The 19,430-nt window shown below is 41.3% G+C and overlaps 1 protein-coding gene across 2 annotated transcripts in view; it reads left to right on the top strand.

Moving 5' to 3' along the window:
* Positions 1–19,430, top strand: part of CASKIN2 (CASK interacting protein 2) — a 114,867-nt gene that overhangs the window by 62,499 nt on the left and 32,938 nt on the right. For both annotated transcript variants that reach the window (XM_081320406.1, XM_081320405.1), the window contains exons 3-5: positions 12,285–12,336; positions 18,051–18,148; positions 18,969–19,114. In XM_081320406.1, coding sequence (XP_081176532.1) covers positions 12,285–12,336; positions 18,051–18,148; positions 18,969–19,114 — 296 coding nt within the window. The remainder of the gene's footprint in view (positions 1–12,284; positions 12,337–18,050; positions 18,149–18,968; positions 19,115–19,430) is intronic.

Raw genomic sequence — 19,430 nt, 5'->3', positions numbered from 1 at the left:
GATCTTTTTCTTTAGGTTTGCCTGTGCAATCTGCTTTCCATAATTCTAGGCCAGTTGTCATGCTGAGTTAGGATTATGGACATTGTGATCCAACAGGTTTGGAAGACACAAGTCAAGGGAGAGGCTGCTTTAACAGCCATTGCTTCCGTGTCTTGTTTTATGGTGGATTGCGAAGAGGAAATGTCAGGCTGCTCCTGGGAAGAAGGGCTCAGAAGCCAAGTAATTGCAGTTGTGGTTTCCTAGCCTGTCCCCAAATGTAATTTATTTATTTATTTATTTATTAATGGGATTTATATCCCGCCCTATCTCCCGAAGGACTCAGGGCGGCTAACAACAAAACATATAATAAGTACAGAAATTAAGATAAAAATAAAATTAAAATCATCTGTGCAATAAATTAAAATTAAAAACTAAAAATAAATTTAAAATTGTAAATATAATTAATTAAAATGCCTGTCAGTCTAGGTCAGCCTGCTGGAATAGGAGTGTTTTGAGGCCGCGGCGAAAGGATTGGAGATTTTGGGTCATCCGAAGCTCAGGGGGGAGCTGATTCCATAGGACTGGCGCTCCCACAGAGAAGGCCCTCCCCCTGGGGGTCGCCAGCCGGCATTGCCTAGCTGACGGTAATCACTGACACACCAGAAATATAACACTAAAAGATGATAGCTCTGCAACTGGGCCTGACAAAATTCTATCAAAAAAGGGTGTTATCAAATGCAATGAAATAAATTAACCATAGATTCATATATAAACGAATTTTTGTATTTTTAAGACAAATTATTGCATATCCTGGTTTTCTGATATTTGATATTTGTTTGTTGGGTGGTTTACAACCTCACAATGTTTCCAAATACTTTTCGATATGCCCATGAAATCCTGATTGAAATCTTGCCCCTAATGTCTATGGAAATTCTCAGTCATCCAGGTCATGGTTGTCCCAAAGGTATTTTTCCAAAAAGCAACTGTACTTAGCTTTTCCTTGAAGACTGAAGAAGCTTCTTGGATGAAAAGCTTCTTCAGTCTTCAAGGAAAAACTAAGTCCAGTTGCCTTTTGAAAAAGCACCTTTGGGATTTCCTGCCTCTAGCTGTTCTTTACCTTGTCCAATGCATGATGTTGTGTGTCAGTAATTAAGAATTAGCATGAGAAACCCATTTATTGTTTCATTAATCTGGCCAGTGCAACAAACAAGAGACATCCTCCATCGACAAATATCCAAAATACTGTGTGATTCCTATTATTCTTCTGGGGTTGGATGCTGTTCACTCCTTACTTACAACACACACACACACACACTTCTTTTTTTCTTGGCACAGAGTTGGATATTTTCTGATCAAGATGGAATGTGGCAAGGAAAGAATTCAGATAGAGCTGGATAACGAGCTTTGGGAAGCTGGAGATAACCAGCTACAGCCCATAACATCCCTCTCAAAGGTCAGGCAACCACATCAGAGAAGATTGTGGGTCAGTCACCAGAACCCAAGCAACTTCAAGGCTTGAGATTGCTTCTCAGAGAGAGGCCTGCTTAGCCTTGTGGTCTTAGAGGACAGTGCCACACCTCTTAAATAACAGATCCAGAGGAGACTGCGTGATCAGTGAAAGGCCCGTGTTCTAGCTATTTAGCCCACACTCCAAAATATATCCGTGGGAACCTGCTTAACCCAGCAGGGTTTAGGACAGAGTAAACCACTGGGAGGGTGTAAGATAGTATCTCATTCTGGCATGTAAACAAGGAAAAATTGAAGAAGTGAGAAAGAAAGTTTTCAGGGGAAAGAATTTAAAGAGCTACAAAAAAAAGTTCCCCTTCTTTCATTGAGTAGGCAGTGAAAACACTCCAATTATTGACCTGTTTGTGGAGGGCTCCATTGTACTCCACAAATTGTATTAGTTAAGACTTATTAGCAATCTTCAGTGCTGAGCTCTTGAATATATGAGTAGGCTTTACATTCTTGTTCGTTCTTATTTTAAGTTGGGAAAGATTTATTTTGGTTTGTTACTGTGCTACAAAATTTCCGTTTCACCGAATGGGTACTTGGGTCTTATATAAGTCACTACCAAGCAAGCCTTTGATTCCTACTTTCCAAAAAGTAGTCTCAGCACCCTTATCTGCCAAAATTGCAGATAAGGAATCCATTAATGAGACCTATAACCCAGTGCAGGGATTAAATGGTGGAGTTCTGAAGTCTGGAAACAGACCTCCCTTCATCTTCTCTTGCAAAACTGCCAATCCCAGTCAAATCCTTTGACAGAAAGAATGTGCGAACAAAGCTTGCTTGCCTAGAACTTTTGAAAGGAAGAAGCCCTTTTTCTCTCTGCCCTCCTTGCCTCCCCTGTGTATAGCTGGAGCAGGGTGGGATGGGGGTGGTAAGAGCTGCATTCTTTGCCATGGGCTGCGCTCCACGGCTTTGCTATTGTTGCAGTTCATGACATCAACATCCTTGGAGTTGATTGAGTTCCTCATCTGTTGTGAATCAATAAAAGACAGATGGGGGTGGGGAAGAAGCCACCCAAAGAAGCTTTCATATCATTCATGAGTCTGGCCCTTATATCTGAGAAAGGAGGAAGCAGGGGTTCTGCCAAAGGGAAACCAGTTTTTGCATTCTCTGTTCCAAGGGGGAGATTTCATAGACAATGAGGCCCTCCACAGTTAAAAGGAATCTCCATTTTTGGAGGCATTGTTCCATCTGAAGAACTTGCAGCAATTGGAGATTCTGCATGGTGTGGAATCAAATAAAGAACACGAAGCTGCATGGAGAATTTTTCCCCCTGTCAAGTTAGATTGATAGTTTTTGTTAAGGCTTGGGGCTCTTTGCCAGAATTTTGTGACTGAGATCTTTCTGTGTACTAAATGGCCACTGCTTTGAAAAGATATTTAGAAACCTTCCATCTCCATATTGTGCTACTAAGCAGTGACCTTGTTTAAACAGTCTCCTGGAAAAGGAGCAGCAGAGTGGTGCCAGCTTGTATGAAGTACAGAGCAGTGGGCCTTCAATAGTCATTGAGAAATAATTTATAGCAGACACAGCCTCTCCCCCACTGCCAAAGAGAAACAAAGCCTACCAATTTTGGGGAGGCGTTCTTAATGTATAAAAAAACATATGGGATATTATTATACCACGTTCCTTCATCATTGTAAATCACAGCTAGGCTAAAATTTGATGACACTGAAATCAAAACTATTAACTAATTATATATTTTTTTTCTTATAGGCTCCCCCTTATCTTGGATCAACCAAGTGTTGATCCATTGGTTGCGAAAGAAATTGATTGACCAGCTTGTCACCAAAGTCTGACATCATGGGCTGAGAAAGAGTGACTGATCCAAAGTCACCTAGCCAGCTTTCGTGGCTAAGGCAGGACTAGAACTCACATCCTACTGGTTTCCAGGCCAGCACCTTAACCATTAGACCAGGGGCTCCCAACTGGGGGTGCAAGACAATATTCCAGGGGGTGGAAAAACTTGGGTTTAGAAGTTTCAAAATTATAGTGTATATGCATAATTCGTTGCCATTATTTTGAACTTTTGTAAGGGGTGCGAGAATATATCAGAAGCGTTATAGGGGTGTGGGGTATAGAAACCAGCTCTCAGCTAATTATAATACTAGACTAGGGTAAAAATAAAATTATACAGGAATAAATAACATTTCTGCCATTAGATGGAGCTCTTGCAATTAGCTGTGAGAGCAATGACTTACAAAATCCGAGAAGAAAATCTGTCTTCCAATTTGCCAAATGTTTTGTTTGTGAAAGAGAGTTCTGTTTTTCTACTCCATTTTATTATGTTCGCTTGATACCCTAAATCACAAACTAGCAAGCCGTATTTTAGCATAGTATGATATTTAAACCCTACCAATGTGTGACTTCATGGTTCAGTGCAGTGGTGGGATTCAAATACCGGTATGTGAACAACCGGTTCTCTGTGTGGATGCCACTTCCGGAAGTCCATTCTGGGCCTGGGCAACAAAAAATTAGCTACCGGTTCTGCCGAAGTGGTGCAAACTGGCTGAATCCCTCCACTGGTTCAGTGTATTGTGAAATTGGGTTACTTTAGCCAAATAACCATGGCTTAGTTAACTACAGGTAAGTGTGTTAAGGGAACAGTCAGCAGCCCTCTTAATTTCTTCCCATGTTTTAACCCTAATTTTTTGTAACCATAAAACAGAAAAAAAAATATCTGCGGTTGTTTCCAGTCACATGTCTTTCCACCCCTCTGTGGCTAGCATGGTTGCCCACAGTTAATGATGTGTGTGACTTTTAAGAAAAGAGACTTCCCTTAGGACGTAACTGTTTGGGAAGCCATAATTCTTCTCCACCTTATAATTAAGATAAGGATTAAGAACTCAAAATCTTGTATACAAGGGCTTGTGGGGGGGAGGGGGGAGTACGCCTTTGTGTCAGTATTGAGACTGCCTGGACAAGTCCCTGCTGTTTTTTTGGCAAGGTTTTTTGGAAGTGGCTTGCCATTGCCTGTTTCCTCGGACTGAGAGAGAGTGACTAGCCTGAGGTTATCCAGCTGGTTTGGCCTCTCAGTCAGGATTAGAATTCACAGTCCCCTGTTCCTATACTGGTGCCTTAAGCAATATATCAAACTGGCTCTCTATACAGGGTTTTGATCAATATATTTTTCTTCTTTGGGAAAAAAAAAGAAAAGAACCATTTATTTTCCAGGCAAATGAATGAGAACAAGTTTTTCTAAATCTAGAATAAAATTTGGTAGAGCATTAAGTGATATTTTCTAGAACTGGATATATTGTCTCTAAACATGGTAGTGTTTTATCTACCTGAAAAGTAGATTCATGGGAGAGATAATTACTCAAGACAGAAGTTGCTTGAATTCAGCAAGGTTTTCTTCTATGCATGCAGTTATAGCAGGCTTTTCACGACAGCCACAGTGGATAGAAATTTTGAACACTCCAGCCCCAACACATCTAGAAAGTTTCCAGTTGGAAATCTGTCTCTGTATATATTGCAAGCTTTAGCCTTATCTTCAGATGGGCTAACAAAAGAGCATGAGAGGTAGTGGCAGTTGGCAATGTTATTTTAAACCACTGTTGTACTTGTCTATCACTTCTGGATCTATTGTGTGAAATTCATTTTTTGGTTTGTGAATTTCTTCGATTACTTCTTTAAGTTTTCAAAGTTTCCAAGCTCATAAGGAGATGGGAGTTTGATAGACAGCCGAACATTCCACTTCCAGACCCAGTGAAATCTGTTGGGCCAAGACTGTGTGACAGCCATGCTTTTCATGCCTAAAAGAGGACTACAACTTATAGTCTCCTGATTTCTAGTCACTACACCAAACTGGATCTCATGTCTTGTATATCAGAGGTCCCCAACCTTTTATGCACCAGGAACCAGTTACATGGAGAGAGATTTTTCCATGGACCGGAGGGGGCGTGGTTTGTGTGCTGCCTGCATCTTGTAGATGGGGCTTTCCTTGTTTGTGCAGACCGGTTTCTGGTATGCCGTGGCCCAGTACCGGTCCATGGACCGGGGATTGGGGACCCCTGTTGTATATGACAGAGGTTGGGGATTTGTAGTGCTCCAGATGTTGCCTAATTACACAATCCAGCATCCTTTGTTCTTTTCCATATTGTCTGGAGTTTCTGGAATCTGTTGTTAGTGATGTTAAGAGAACTATAACTTCCTCACTCTTATATCGTGTGAAAGGAGATCATACAAACCAAACATTTTTGCATACTTCTTTACGTGTGACTTCCAGAAAGAGTGGAAAATCTTTCGCCCACTAACTGCATGCAACCCAATCCATTTCTTCATAGTGTCTGAAGTCCCCTTCAAGTGAATGTCTGAATATCTGCATTTTTGTGTCATATTTAGAAAAAAGCAAGGTCTTTGGAAATAAATTAAAATATATATTTAAAAAAAAGAAGAGGAAAGTTCTGACTATTTTATCTCACCACATCTGTCTGGATACAGATGGGACTCAGGTAACTCAAATAACCCTTCTAGAAGAACCACTGCTTTCTTCCCCAAAAATGTCACTGGGCCTTTGGCATATGAAGAATAGCTCTTTATCCATTGAAGATTTCCTCTTCTGTTCAGATTCCTTTTATGAGATAGTCCTGTATAGGTTTACGTGCTGGCTGCCTGATTTGTTAGACTTCAAGCTACTTATGTGAAAGGTGGGGGGGAAACCCAGTCTTTTCCAAATAAAAACTTGTTTAGGTTTTACCACCTGGTCCCTTTGCTCTCAGCTTAATAAAAGAGGAAAGGCAGATCAGTTTTACCCCGTTCCTTCTTTAGTACAGAATGACTGTAGAACATTTTTTGAAGATGAAAAAGCCTTTTTAAAAAAAACAAGAAGTTATTCTGATTTTCTTTAGATTACCTCCTTTCTGCGCTGCTTGGCTGACCCTATTGGTTGAGTTTGTCATGCATGTTGTATAATCAGCTCCTTGGAAATGATTTTGCATTAATACGCCTATTTGCAAAATATTTTAATTAGCCCAAGGAAAACCACAATTACCAGAGTTTTCTTTTCAGCCCGTATTTCCATATGTCAGTGAGCCCACCACACTTAGAAGGGTAGGAGGAGTTGCAAAGCTTTTCCTCTATGTAACACAATCTTTTTATTCCAGCCCCCATCCTCAAGGTAATTGAAGCAAAGGAGAACAGAAAACTATAGTCCAAAGAATAGAAGTACATTTGAATGCAGGTCACGCAAATATTTACAGCAATGAGCTTGGGAAATTTCTAGAGGAAACCTTATTAGTGACATTGAGGAAGAAGAGGGATGCAAAGCATTTTCTGTGGCCAGTGCACTTGTTCTACCCTGATCTTTATCACCCGTCCTGATATACTCCACTTCTGTATTGTCTGATTTAATTCAGTTGCTAGGATCAGGATTATCCTGCCTGGCTGCTTTGGTGGTCCATGCAAACCAAACTTTAAAGCTACATTCCTGAAAACAAGCATATGCCTATCCTCCCCAGTCCCTTTTGGCATTCTTATTCTTTAGCCAGTTCTACAGAGACCTGAGCTACAGGAGGCTCAGAGACCTCTCTGTTCATTATGGAGAAGTATTCTGTAGCCCACGACGTCATTCCACCCATTGCCTGTCTCTAAAACAAAAAAACGTTCAGATATGCTCTTATCCATTCGCCTTATTCTGGTGATTATAAATGTAAGAAATGCTTTTGTGGTTGAATGGGGCCAAGAGGCCGAGTGTGTGGAAAACCTGATATCAGTAAGAAGCTTGCTGCTTGAGGCTGCAATTATGACCTTGTTCATCCTCAACATTTAGCAGTAGGATATACAAAGGCAAAGAGACGCGGTGGCTCAGTGGGTTAGGATGCTGAGCTTGTCGATCAGATGGTCGGCAGTTTGGCGGGTCGAATCCCGAGTGCCACGTAACAGAGTGAGCGCCTGTTACTCGTCCCAGCTTCTGCCAACCTAGCAGTTCGAAAGCACGTAAAAATGCAAGTAGAAAAATAGGGACCACTACGGTGGGAAGGTAACAGCATTCCGTGAGCCTTTGGCGTCTAGTCATGCCGGTCACATGACCACGGAGACGTCCTCGGACAAGCGCTGGCTCTTCGGCTTTGAAACGGAGATGAGCACCGGCCCCTAGAGTCGGAAACGACTAGCACGCATGTGCGAGGGAACCTTTACCTTTAAACAAAGGCAGAATACGATATTCATGATTTTCCTTTTTTCCTCTTTTTTTTGATAGCATGCAACTACAGGTAATGCTGTCCCCTTTCATTATCCCCTATCGTTGAAACACAGTCCTATCATTCTCTTGTTTGCTCTGGCTGGACCCTCATTTAGGTCTATGTGTTGCCAACCCTCACCTATCTGGAATGTTTTCCTTGAAATATAAAAAAAAATACTGCACAGAGTTTGAAATGACAAGTATGAGCAGAAGTGGCTTTGGAAAACCTGGACAGCTTGGTGTAGCTAAAGCATCTTTGGGATAGCTGTTAGTCATAATTACCAAAAATAAGATTCTTGAGGCAGAAGTAAAGAAGCAGGTTTCCCCCCCCCCACCTCCCAGTCCCTTGCAAGCAGATATGCTCCTTGTAAGTGATGGGGCTGGAAATAATAGAAGAGCTGGAAGGCTGGCCTAGAGCGTAGCCTCCCCCTGCCCATCTGTTATTTTATTTTTGTAATTTTCTCTTTTGCATTTTACCAGTAAAAGTTTTTTCCCCTGTGCATGTTGATAATGTTGGTGACGCTGGAAGAGTCTTTAAGATCACTGTAGTGTCAGAAGAATCCAACTGCTCAAGTTGCCTGTTTATTTTTACTTACATGCATTGCCATTTTAATCCCCATTTGCCCAAAGGGCTTGCAGGAATTAGGGTTGTCAAGTGATTATAAAGCTGCAGCAACTCAAAAGAAAAAAAAACTGTTCAAGCAGCCATCCTGAACAGACCTGCCAAGAAGATACCATCATTAAATAGACCCTCATCAACTGGATTCTATTCTAATGCTTTTGCTTTGCTAATTAGCTTAATTATTCTGAAATTCTAGGAGCTATAGTATTTATGTTTTTCTTTTAGATCCCGGGGGAAAAAAAATGAGGAAACCTGCTCAGCTAAGTGATGACTTTTACACTTAAAAACATGATATTTCAACGGTGGAATAACAAACTGCCTGTGTAGGATTGGGGATGTTAATGCTTTTTTTAAAAAAAAAATTCCATTCAGTTGTGTCTGATTCTAGGAGACTGCGTGGACAAGTCCCTGCAGTTTTCTTGACAAGGTTTTTCAGAATTGGTTTGCCCTTGCCTCCTCCTTAGGGCTGAGATAAAGTGAATGGCTCAGGGTCACTCAGCTGGCTTCATGCCCAAAGTAGGACCAGAACTGGCTACCTTCCTGATGTTTTAACCACAACACCAAACTGGCTCTCCATGTTAATGTCTGTATGCATATCTAAATTCTGAAGGTATTTTCTGTTTCAAAATGGGCGGCATGGTGGCCTAGTGGTGAAGACTCTCACCTCCCACTTGGAAGGTTTGAGAGTTGAATCCTAGTTAGTGGCAGATGTTTCGCTCCTAAGGCACAAAGAAAAAATATCTGCTGCGAACACCGCATGACGTCAGGAAGGGCATCCGGCCAATAAATATTCAGTACCCTCCTGTCACTCTGATTCTACCCCAAATTAAGGGATTACAGGTTCATAAAAAGGGAGTATTTTCTTTTTCTTTTTTTTAATGTTAGCAACCAGGAAAATTCTCCTGGTTAAAGCACCAAGCTAAAAACCGGGAGACCGTGAGTTCAAGTCCCACCTTAGCCATGAACGGCAGCTGGGTGACTTTGGGCCACTCACTTTCTCTCTGCCCAACTCACCTCGCAGGGTTGTTGTGGGGAAAATAGAAGGAGGAAAGTGTGTTGCATATGTTCTCTGCCTTGAGTTATTTATAAAACTAATAAAAATGGGATACAAATAAATAAATTAATAAATATAAAATACAAATGTTGGGTTTGAAGAATAGCAGGTAACATATAGTGCAATAATTATATACAAGGAAATTCAGAGGATTTTTACAAAACCTGCCAGTATAAATAATGATGATTGATATCTCTGGGCCAGCTTCACCTAACCTACGTGCTTCAGATATACAGTGATTACTTTAACCAGTTGATCTGGAGGGAGTTATACTGAATAAGTGCTTTTTGCTCTTGAGATGATGATGAAGATCCTAAGATATTACAAAATTGTATGTGCAATCATTACAATCCTGTATTATGAAGGAAACTGGCTGAAAAATAACCAGTTAATTTTTATGCATTACAAAATCTGCATTCAGAAAGGGTTTTATTTTCAGTATGATTGTCCTTTTTAATCAAGAAGGCATTAATCACCTTTCACAACCATGGGACCAGTTGCAATTTGGCTGATTTAATCATCCAAAAGGGGAGAAGTGGCCCTCACATCTCCAGAAATCCTATCCGGATCTTGAACTAAAGTATCTGAAAAAATGCCACATTAATAGGATGTGTGGTTACTTTCTTGTGATCTTCCCTCATATTGGTATCCAAATTGGGCCAAATCAGATCAACCCTTCCTGCAAGGAATGCTGAAAATTGCTCACAGCAAGTTCATTGTATTCTTTGTAAGATTCCTTCAGGCATGCTAAATAGCTGACCAATTTACATTTTTCAAAAGCTGTTCACAAAAATCCAACATATTAGGTAAAACATGCTAAATCTTTGAATTAGTTTTCAGAGAGTATTTAAAATGGTGTCGTGGATAGGACTGAATTAGTTCTGGAGAGTCAAGCTCAAGTCCATCTTCAGACATAGAAACGCAATGGATTACTTTCGTTAGGTCACTTTCCCTCAAACCAATCCATCTTGTAGAGTTAGTTGGTGCTATAGAAAAATTGCAGGATGAAGTATTTGCAAACCAGTAGAGGGACGCGGTGGCTCAGTGGGTTAGGACGCTGAGCTTGTCGATCAGAAGGTCGGCAGTTTGGCGGGTCGAATCCCGAGTGCCGCATAACAGAGTGAGCGCCTGTTACTCGTCCCAGCTTCTGCCAACCTAGCAGTTCGAAAGCACGTAAAAATGCAAGTAGAAAAATAGGGACCACTACAGTGGGAAGGTCACAGCGTTCCGTGCGCCTTTGACGTCTAGTCATGCCAGCCACATGACCACGGAGACATCCTCGGACAAGTGCTGGCTCTTCGGCTTTGAAACGGAGATGAGAACTGGCCCCTAGAGTCAGAAACGACTAGCACGCATGTGCGGGGGAACCTTTACCTTTACCTTAGAGAATAAATTATATAGAGAGATCTAACAGATAAAAATGATTCTTGCTTATATTTCCTACCCATAAATGTCAGCTCCTTTTGTTGATGCCCAGTTGTTTTACATTCAGATTCCTGAATGGCTCCATTATCATCCGAAAGAAAAGAAATGCATTGGCTGCTGTGTATGGGAAAGAGAGCATCATAATTGGTTCAGTTGCATACTTCATTTAGAAACTTTTTTTTTTCACAAAGTAGGCCATGAAAAAGTGGGGTACTTGGAGAGTAAGCAAGGTGAATAGAATGTCAGGCAAACACAATGCCTTTATTTAAAAACTCTGGATCTACCACCTCTGCCTCTGGAGGAAAAATGCCAGCCATCTGATGTGTGGGGGCTTTTCGCTGGTGGCAGGGAAAGCGAAGGGAGGCGGGAACAAAATAAATGTCAGGGTTTTTTTCCCCATTTTTCTGTGCATGCCACTTTATAAATGGAGGCATCTCTGATGGGAAGGAAAGCAAAGATACTGAACCAGTGCCCAACACTGATGGGAAAGGGGGATTTTGCCTGCTGGTTTTGTGGAAATGATCAGTTGGAGAGGAGAATATTTGCAGCCACTGTTTTGAGGAAAACTGAAGTGAAGAATGGAGCTAGTCCCAACCTGGTACTCACAAAGAACAGAGTTTAGAAGGCAAAGCAAAAGGAACTGGAAAGAAAGAAGAGACCGAAGGGATGGGTCAGGTGCTGTTCTGTGCACAGCAAGGTGAGTCTGGCCGGCTTGGGAGAAGGGCCAGTTACAGATAAAAGCCAGAAAGCCATGCCCTTATCCATTGGCAGTGGCGTAGCGTGGGTTGTCAGCACCCGGGGCAAGGCAAGTAATTTGCGCCCCCTAAACCATGCACCGCACCGCACGCCTGGCACCCCCCCTCCACAGTGGGCGGCGACCCGGCGGCTCGGATCAGATTCGCACAGCCAGCACTGCAGTGAGAGAGAGTGAGTGAGCCAGGCAGGGGCAGAGAGTTGCGAGTGCGAGCACGCCCCCCCAGATGTTGCGCCCGGTGCGGCCGGCCCCCCCTGCACCCCCCACGCTACGCCACTGTCCATTGGAGCACCAGGTTTCTGTTGTCATCACCATCAGTTCTTCTGACTATTGGGATGGCCACTTTAATTTCAGAATGACCACAGGACTGTTCCTGAGAAAGCAAGGAAATATCTAAATATATGCCACCAGAGAAGCAGAAGGGAAAGTATGCACTGAGTATATTTCTTTATCTGGTAACTGATTATTTAATTATCTGTCTATTCCTTTCAAAGAAACATTATTGTACTCATTCTAAACTACGGTTAGAGACAACCTAAAGGAGTTTGCCACTAAATTACTTCTCTGGTAATATTCTGACTTGGAGCTGAGCACAATATCTGTGACCAAGATGCTTCCTTATAAAGTCTTCATAGAGTTGCAGATTCCCGTGAAAAACATTGTTAAATGTTTCTCTCAATTTGCATTCAAACATACAGATCCCACAATTTCTCAATATACTAAATTGACACATTTTTTCCCCCTTCTCTTTTTCTAGAACTCTTGGGATCAACTAAACGGCTGAATGTGAACTACCAGGATGTGGATGGGTATGTAATTAAACAAAGACAAAAGTGTTCATGATTTAAATGGAATTTTATTATTTGGGTTTTAAAAATATGGCTGCCTAATTTGAAGATTAGACCATAAATTAAAAATGAGGCAAAATGAGCTACTTCAATTAAAATATAAAAACTTGGTTATAATAGGCAACCGAGAAATCCCATTCATGTACCTCTCAACCTGGGAAATTCCCATCATCCCATCCCCAAAGTTTGAGAATAACCCAGGTTTTTAATGCCTTTCTAAAGACAACAAAATAATATCCAAAGGTATTTTGGGGGGATTACTCCAGAGTGCAGTTGCCACAGTGGAAAAACCATACTTCCTGGGTCCTACCAAATGGCATTGATTCAGGGAGGGGGACGCAAAATGTGCCCACAAATTGGAGTGTGTGGGATGAGCCAATATTATAGGGAAGAGTCAGTCCTGCAAATAACTCAGTTCTTCATTATGAACATATGAAGAATTTGTAGTTATTTCTTTCTCCATGAGTTTGTACTCTGATTACAAGCTGAAGGATACTACTGGATATGTTTTGTCTTGTGCCTTGCCATTGACTCCCTGTATGACCTTGTGTCCATCGCTTCACATTATGAATGCAAAACACAAATCTAAAATAGAAATCTGTTCTTAAAATGCTGCAGGCAGATACTTCATTCAAATTATTAGTAGCAAAACATCCTTGTGTCCTACAAATGGGTATAGTTTGTAACTCCCAAATGGCTGGAAATTCATGGAGGGCAAATGAGAGAAAATCAAATTTGAGTTTGCATCAAGAGAGATTTGGGATCTGCAGCCACAGACCCTTTGAAAAAAAAATCCAAATCACTTCTGAAGAAGTACAGTAATTTCCCAGAGAAGCTACAGTACAATGCGATTAAAGGCTGAGATCATATCATACATACATAATTCAGTGGATTAATGCCATAGCTGTTTAAATGCATGAACATGCAGCTAATGATCCTCAATCATTACCTATTTATATAGCACCAATACAATATTATTTCCCAGTCCTGATTTTAAGTGGAACAGAATGCTTTTCTAGTTTTCTTACCACCTCCTTTTATTTTTGCAGACCAATTGTTCTAATAGGGAGATTGCATCTAACTCCCACAAATTTTCAAATGAATGAGGCAAATATGGCTTTGTGACAGTCTTTTGACATTCTAGTTAGAAGGAATGCCTCAGATTCTGAGGTAGATGCAGTCTAAGACAGGGGTAGTCAACCTCGGCTCTTTTATGACTCAATCTTCTATGAAGTCCATGAGTCATAAAAGAGCCGAGGTTGCCTACCCCTGGTCTAAGATAAATGTCTGTATGAAGAAATGTGATGGAAATTTTTCAAATATTCCCCTCCTCAATGAATTGTGGGGACTTGGGACAAGTAAAATACAGAACAAATAAACTAGATGATCAACCAAGAAATCAGGTCCAGGCCTGCTACTAGGTAAAAGGAGGAAGCTATGTGAGGCAGTAAGCAAAGGGCAAAAAACTTAGACTTCTGTTTTGTTGTTGGGTATGTTGCCAGGAATAAAGCGATGTGCTTGAGCTATTTCTGCCTCATTTGCCAAAATAACCTGACTTTGTTTACACTACATGTTGATTGGGAGAGTTTGCTGCTTCCTCTTAGGCAGAAAAATGTCTTGAGATGGGCTTGCTAGAGATCGGATGCTGACAAAAAGAGATAAGGTGAAAAATTCTGAGGAACAGTCATAAAATGTCCAAGATGAGTCTTGACTGGACTGTAGGAGATATTTAAATTGGAATGTACTAGCGTTGCAATCTTATCCACTAAAGATTAATAGTAGTAGTGATAGCGGTCTTTTTCATAGGCATCTTGCCTTACAAAGTAATAAAATATGGCGTCAAGCAATCAATATATCTCAACAATCCAATGGGAAAAAAACCCCCACAAAAGCTTGAATTCACTAAAGCTGACTTAAGTTTTAAGTTTAATTAAAGGATTCTAAAGCCTATGGGGCAAAGCAAGAGAACTTGTACAGCCCAGGAGCAGTTCAGAATAATTTTTTGACATGCTTTTCTGTCAGTGGTTCACAAACATGATGAGTTGAAGGTCGGTTCATAGGTGCATCTCTTCCAACATTTTTTCAGAAAAAGGGGATCTGTGGATACCCCTGGGAGGGGGGGGAGAAATTTTAGTTCTGGGCAAAGAACTTAAACTATCAACAAGGGTATTATTACTTCTTGATACTTTTATTCTTTATATGCCAAATACAAACTTACCGAGTGATGGAAATGGTAATGTTGCAGTTCACATGAGAAGAATCATTCATACACACCCATATCAAATATACATAAATACATAATAAATTTATGTTTGGAACGCAGGAAATAAAAAATTTATGTAACTTTTATAAATTACTTTACCACTAGGAATTTGCCAGGACTTCACTTTTATAAGATGAAAGAAACCTTCTAGAAACTCACACATTTTGAAACTTATAAATTTTAAAACTTGTAATGCTTCTGTGTTTGGTAAAGTTTACATTACATTTGTAATGTATTTAATGTATTTATCAGTGCAGAGTTTAATCTAACTAACAAATCTTAATAACTAGTATTTCTTTAATCATTCTAAAAATGAATTCATTGTTGAGCTATTGTATCTTAAAGCATTGATTACACCCATTCCCTTATCAACAGTAGTTGTTCTCTAGTGTTTCCTTGCTTTCTGTAGACTAAATGTTGTATTATATTGTATTCCAAGAATTGAAAACAAATAAATTAAATGTTGTTCCAGCTATTACCATGGTGTATGGTTTTAGTGGTTCAGAGATGTAGATAGCTACATGTCAAGAGGACGTTGAGTATATCTCACTTTGTCAGTTTCTCATTAGGTGGACTTCGCCAAATCACTTGCTTCAGGTTCACTGATGCCAATTCTAATATGGGGAAAGATCTGGACACAAGCAAGCCTGGATAACATTAAAGATTCTAGTGGGTTAATGTTCATGGTTCAGGCAATTTTCTCAACATTGCCCCTCAGCTCTTCTCCAAGATACATCTGTGGGATCTAGCAGTGATGAGATGGGCATCTCTGCATTCGTGCTATCACTGCTCCATTTGTCAAATAGCGTCAGTGTTGTGAGGTGATTCTCCAGTCTCAATTGTGTCTCGATTTAGAATATTTCAGAGTTGCTTGATGGGCTGTAGGAAAGCTTAGTGGCAGGCTGAGGGGGCAGAAAGTGAAACCTTGTATTGGTTGTTTCAGTAACACTGAGAATTTCAGCAGGAGTGGCAGGCTGCCAGTAACCTCCCCGGGACTCTCACAGGTTACCAACTCCTGCTAGGCAATGCCAATATAGCTCTAGGTGGCTATTCTTCCTAGCTCCTTTGGCCTGCCCCTTGGAATGGGCAAAGGGCTCTTTCAGATGCTCTGGCCAGTCTTCCTGGCTGTGAGAGCTCTCCTTCCCATTGAGAGGTTACCGTGGGGATAATTGGAGCCTCCAGGCCTGCAGCAGAAGCCCAGCAGGAGCTGACTGCTTGCTGGCTGCCTCTAGCTAAGGAAGGACCTCCCTGATGGAGAGTATCATTGTGCACAAGGGGACTGGTGGTGTTGGTATTCCTTGTGTTAATGGCTGCTATTAAATCCTCTCAGACAGGCTCCTACGGGAAGCCGAAAGACACAACTGCTTCCAATCTGCGAGATGGATGCCCATCATTATTGAACAGTGTCAGAGGGCTAAACCAGGCTGCCACTGAAGTTGCCCTCCACACTTTTCACTCCTGCTGGGGATAACAGTGCTGCGATCCGGGGCCGCATTGCTGCAGAGGTTGGGTTCCCGTGGGTCCCGAGCAACCCTCCATCCTTTCCAATGAATGAAATCGGCGTTAAGCAACGGGAAGGCGGGAGCCAGCGGGGGAGGAGGGGTATGGATAAACAAGCCTCTTTCACAAACCCCAAACACAAGAACTATTCATCCTCAGTGGCCTCACACACTCTGGCAATAGGAAAATGGTGCTGGGAAAGAGACGGCCATAAGCAGGACAAGTCCAGGGAGGTAAGGGGAGGGAGGAGTGATGCTCCCCCTACTGAGACACAGCTGGTCACTTGTCCCAAGGCCAGCATTAGCTTTTTCTGTCTGACCTTTTGGGTGCTACTCTGAAGACACACACACACACACACACACACACACACACACACACACACACACACACACCAGTATAAGAAGTAACTCATTAGACGGCTTAATCTTCCTACAAGACTGCTTGTACACTTTTTTTTAATTAGAGAAATGAGGGGGGGGGAAATCCACTCCCACCCACCCCCATATTTCAATGAGCAAAAGATCCCTTGTGTCTTTATGAGCTGCAAGGCTCGCTTGAGGCAGGCATCTTAGTCCTTTTCAGATAGGACAATGATTAAAAATATAACCCTTGCTGAACATCCTCTTGCATGCTAGTTACTGAATCTTAAAAGCACCCTAAATCAGAATATACAACTTGGGAGAAGTGGGCTATAAACATGCTGGGTACCACAGTTTAAAACTAGATGGGGCCAGGGCAAACAGGTGGATGAAATCAGTATAACTGGATTCAGAATGAATGAAAATTACATGGAAGGAATTAGATCCAATGAAATGGTTACTCCCCATTTATTTAACATTTCTCCTCCCCTTCCACCTTAAACCTTTTGAAGAGTCCACTTCTAAGACTATATATGGCTCAGATTATAGCTTTTATTTTAGCCAGTTGGTGCTATGTTATGTCCTTCCATCTCTTCATAAAGTGAGCAGGGTACCAAAATGCAGACACCAAGTCACAACATAGCAGCTTGCTCAAAGTCCTCTATTTATTAGAGCCAAGAGGGGATTGTTTGTGTCCTGTAGAACCATGGCAGCAGACTTTCCCATGTGCAAGAGCGTATATATAACAAGGTCTTCAAAGGAAAATGAAAAAGTTTGTGGAACATTAACAGGACAATGCCAGAAAAAGAAACGTGTCATTAAGCATTCTGGGCTTGTTTGGTCAATGCTGAAAAAGTGTAAATGGCAACACCTCCACAAAGAAAGGAGCTTACCAGAGCCTCTTACTGTCTGTGATTTTAGAATCTATTTGCCAGGACACTGTAATGCCAATATTTCAAATTAATACGTTCCAGAAATACTGACGTATACTATGAAGTACCATTTTCCAGCCATCATAGCAACTAAATTTGTTGAAAGTTATGGTCAACCACATCTGGAATACATCATATTGGGAAAATGCTTTCTTTTCTCCCCAAAAATCAATAGTGGTCCAATAAAGCCCCCTGTTTCTCATAACAACTCTGTAAAACAGATTAACCTAAAAAATAGTGGCCAGCCTAAGGGTAGCTAGATAGCTTCAAAGCGGAATAAGAGTTTGAACTTGGTTCTTGTCCAGTTTTTATACTGTACTGTCCAGTGCTGGCTTTCAAACCTTCTATATTGCTTCCCTATCTATATGGAGGACTAGAGTCACCATTAAAGCACAGTATCACCACGAAGAGGATGTGCAGAGATGAATCATGCCAGGGTGGATCGTGTGCCTAAAGGGAGTTAAATTTTTGTGGTATCAGTCTTAGTAGTCTTAAGTTCTCAACATATCTCCTAACAGGGAGCATGCCTGAGTCAGGCCAGGTCATGTTATATGTTCAGGAACCACAGAGGCTTGCTCCATCAAGGGATCTTATTCTTTTTTTTTCTTTTCTTGGTTTCAGGTTTTCAGCTTTGCACCATGCAGCCTTGGTTGGAAGCCTGGAACTTATCTCCCTGTTGCTGGAGGCACAGGCCATTGTGGATATTAAGGACACAAATGGTAAGACATTTGCCTATTCTGGCTTCTCCCCGTGCGTGATCAAGAAGGAGAAAGATCTTCTGAGATGTTCTCTGTAGCAACCGCCGCTGATGTGGGGAATTACATTTGTCTCCCTAATGATAATTGTCATTTGCGAAGAATGTGATAGACAACATTGCTTCTAGGGATGTAATAGTTTTATAATATTTTGGAACGAGAACAGAGGGCTGCCATACTCCCATCTTTTGCCCTAGTAGAGATTGTCTGCTTGCTGAACCATCCATGGTTCAGATCCAAAAATTTAGCACAGGCAGTCCACGACTTAACAACCATTCATTTAGCAACTGTTCAAAGGTATAACAGTGGTTTTTTTAAAAAAGGGACCCGTTCTCACACTTATGACTGTTGCAGCATCCCCACAGTCATGTGGTCAAAATTTGCATGCTTGGCAACAGTATTTACAATAGTTGGGGTGTCCCAGGGTCACATGATCACCATTTGTGACCTTCCCAGCTGGTTTCCAACAAGCAAGTCAGTGGGGGGAGTTGGATTCGATTAACAACTGTGTGATTCACTTAACAATTATAGTGATTTGCTTAACATCTGTGGCAAAAACGGTCATAAAATTGGGCACAACTCACTTAACTGCCTTGCTTAGCAACAGAAATTCTCGTTCCAATTATGCTTGTAAGTCAAAGATTACCTTTATGGGGTTTTCTTTTCTTTTTTTAAGAAAACTGTTTAATTTCTTTATATCTACATTCTCCAGATGTGCCTCTATAATCTCCACATTAGGTGGCTTATCTCTGTCTTTTCCTTTCTGATATTTGTTTTCGTACAGGAATGCGCCCTTTACACTATGCTGCCTGGCAAGGGAAGTTGGAGCCCGTGCGCCTCCTACTACGGGCGTCTGCCTCAGTCAATATGGCATCATTGGATGGACAGGTCCCACTGCACCTGTCTGCCCAGTATGGCCACTATGAAGTGGTAAGTGGGGAATTATGATGGAAGATGCAAGAGATTTTTTTAAAAAAGAGGTTCTTGTAACTCTGTGTGATAAGTCAAGCCTTCATTCTAAAGTTATGTATGGAGAAGCAAATCTGCTGATGTAGTTCTGTAAAGACAAACAACACGTCATTTCTTAGGCATCTTGTACAATAGTATACTGAAAATAAAATGTTAATTGTGTATAATCAACTGGTTCTCTGAATAAATGAAAACTAGAATACAATTCAATCACTCCCATTTCCCCTAAGACATATACTACCAGATGAAGAATATATTCGTGTGTGTCCGTGTGTGT

The sequence above is a fragment of the Vipera berus genome (genome assembly GCF_964194415.1).
Source record: "Vipera berus genome assembly, chromosome: 2".
Lineage (NCBI taxonomy): Eukaryota > Metazoa > Chordata > Lepidosauria > Squamata > Viperidae > Vipera > Vipera berus.
This window is presented reverse-complemented; position numbering and strand designations above follow the sequence as displayed.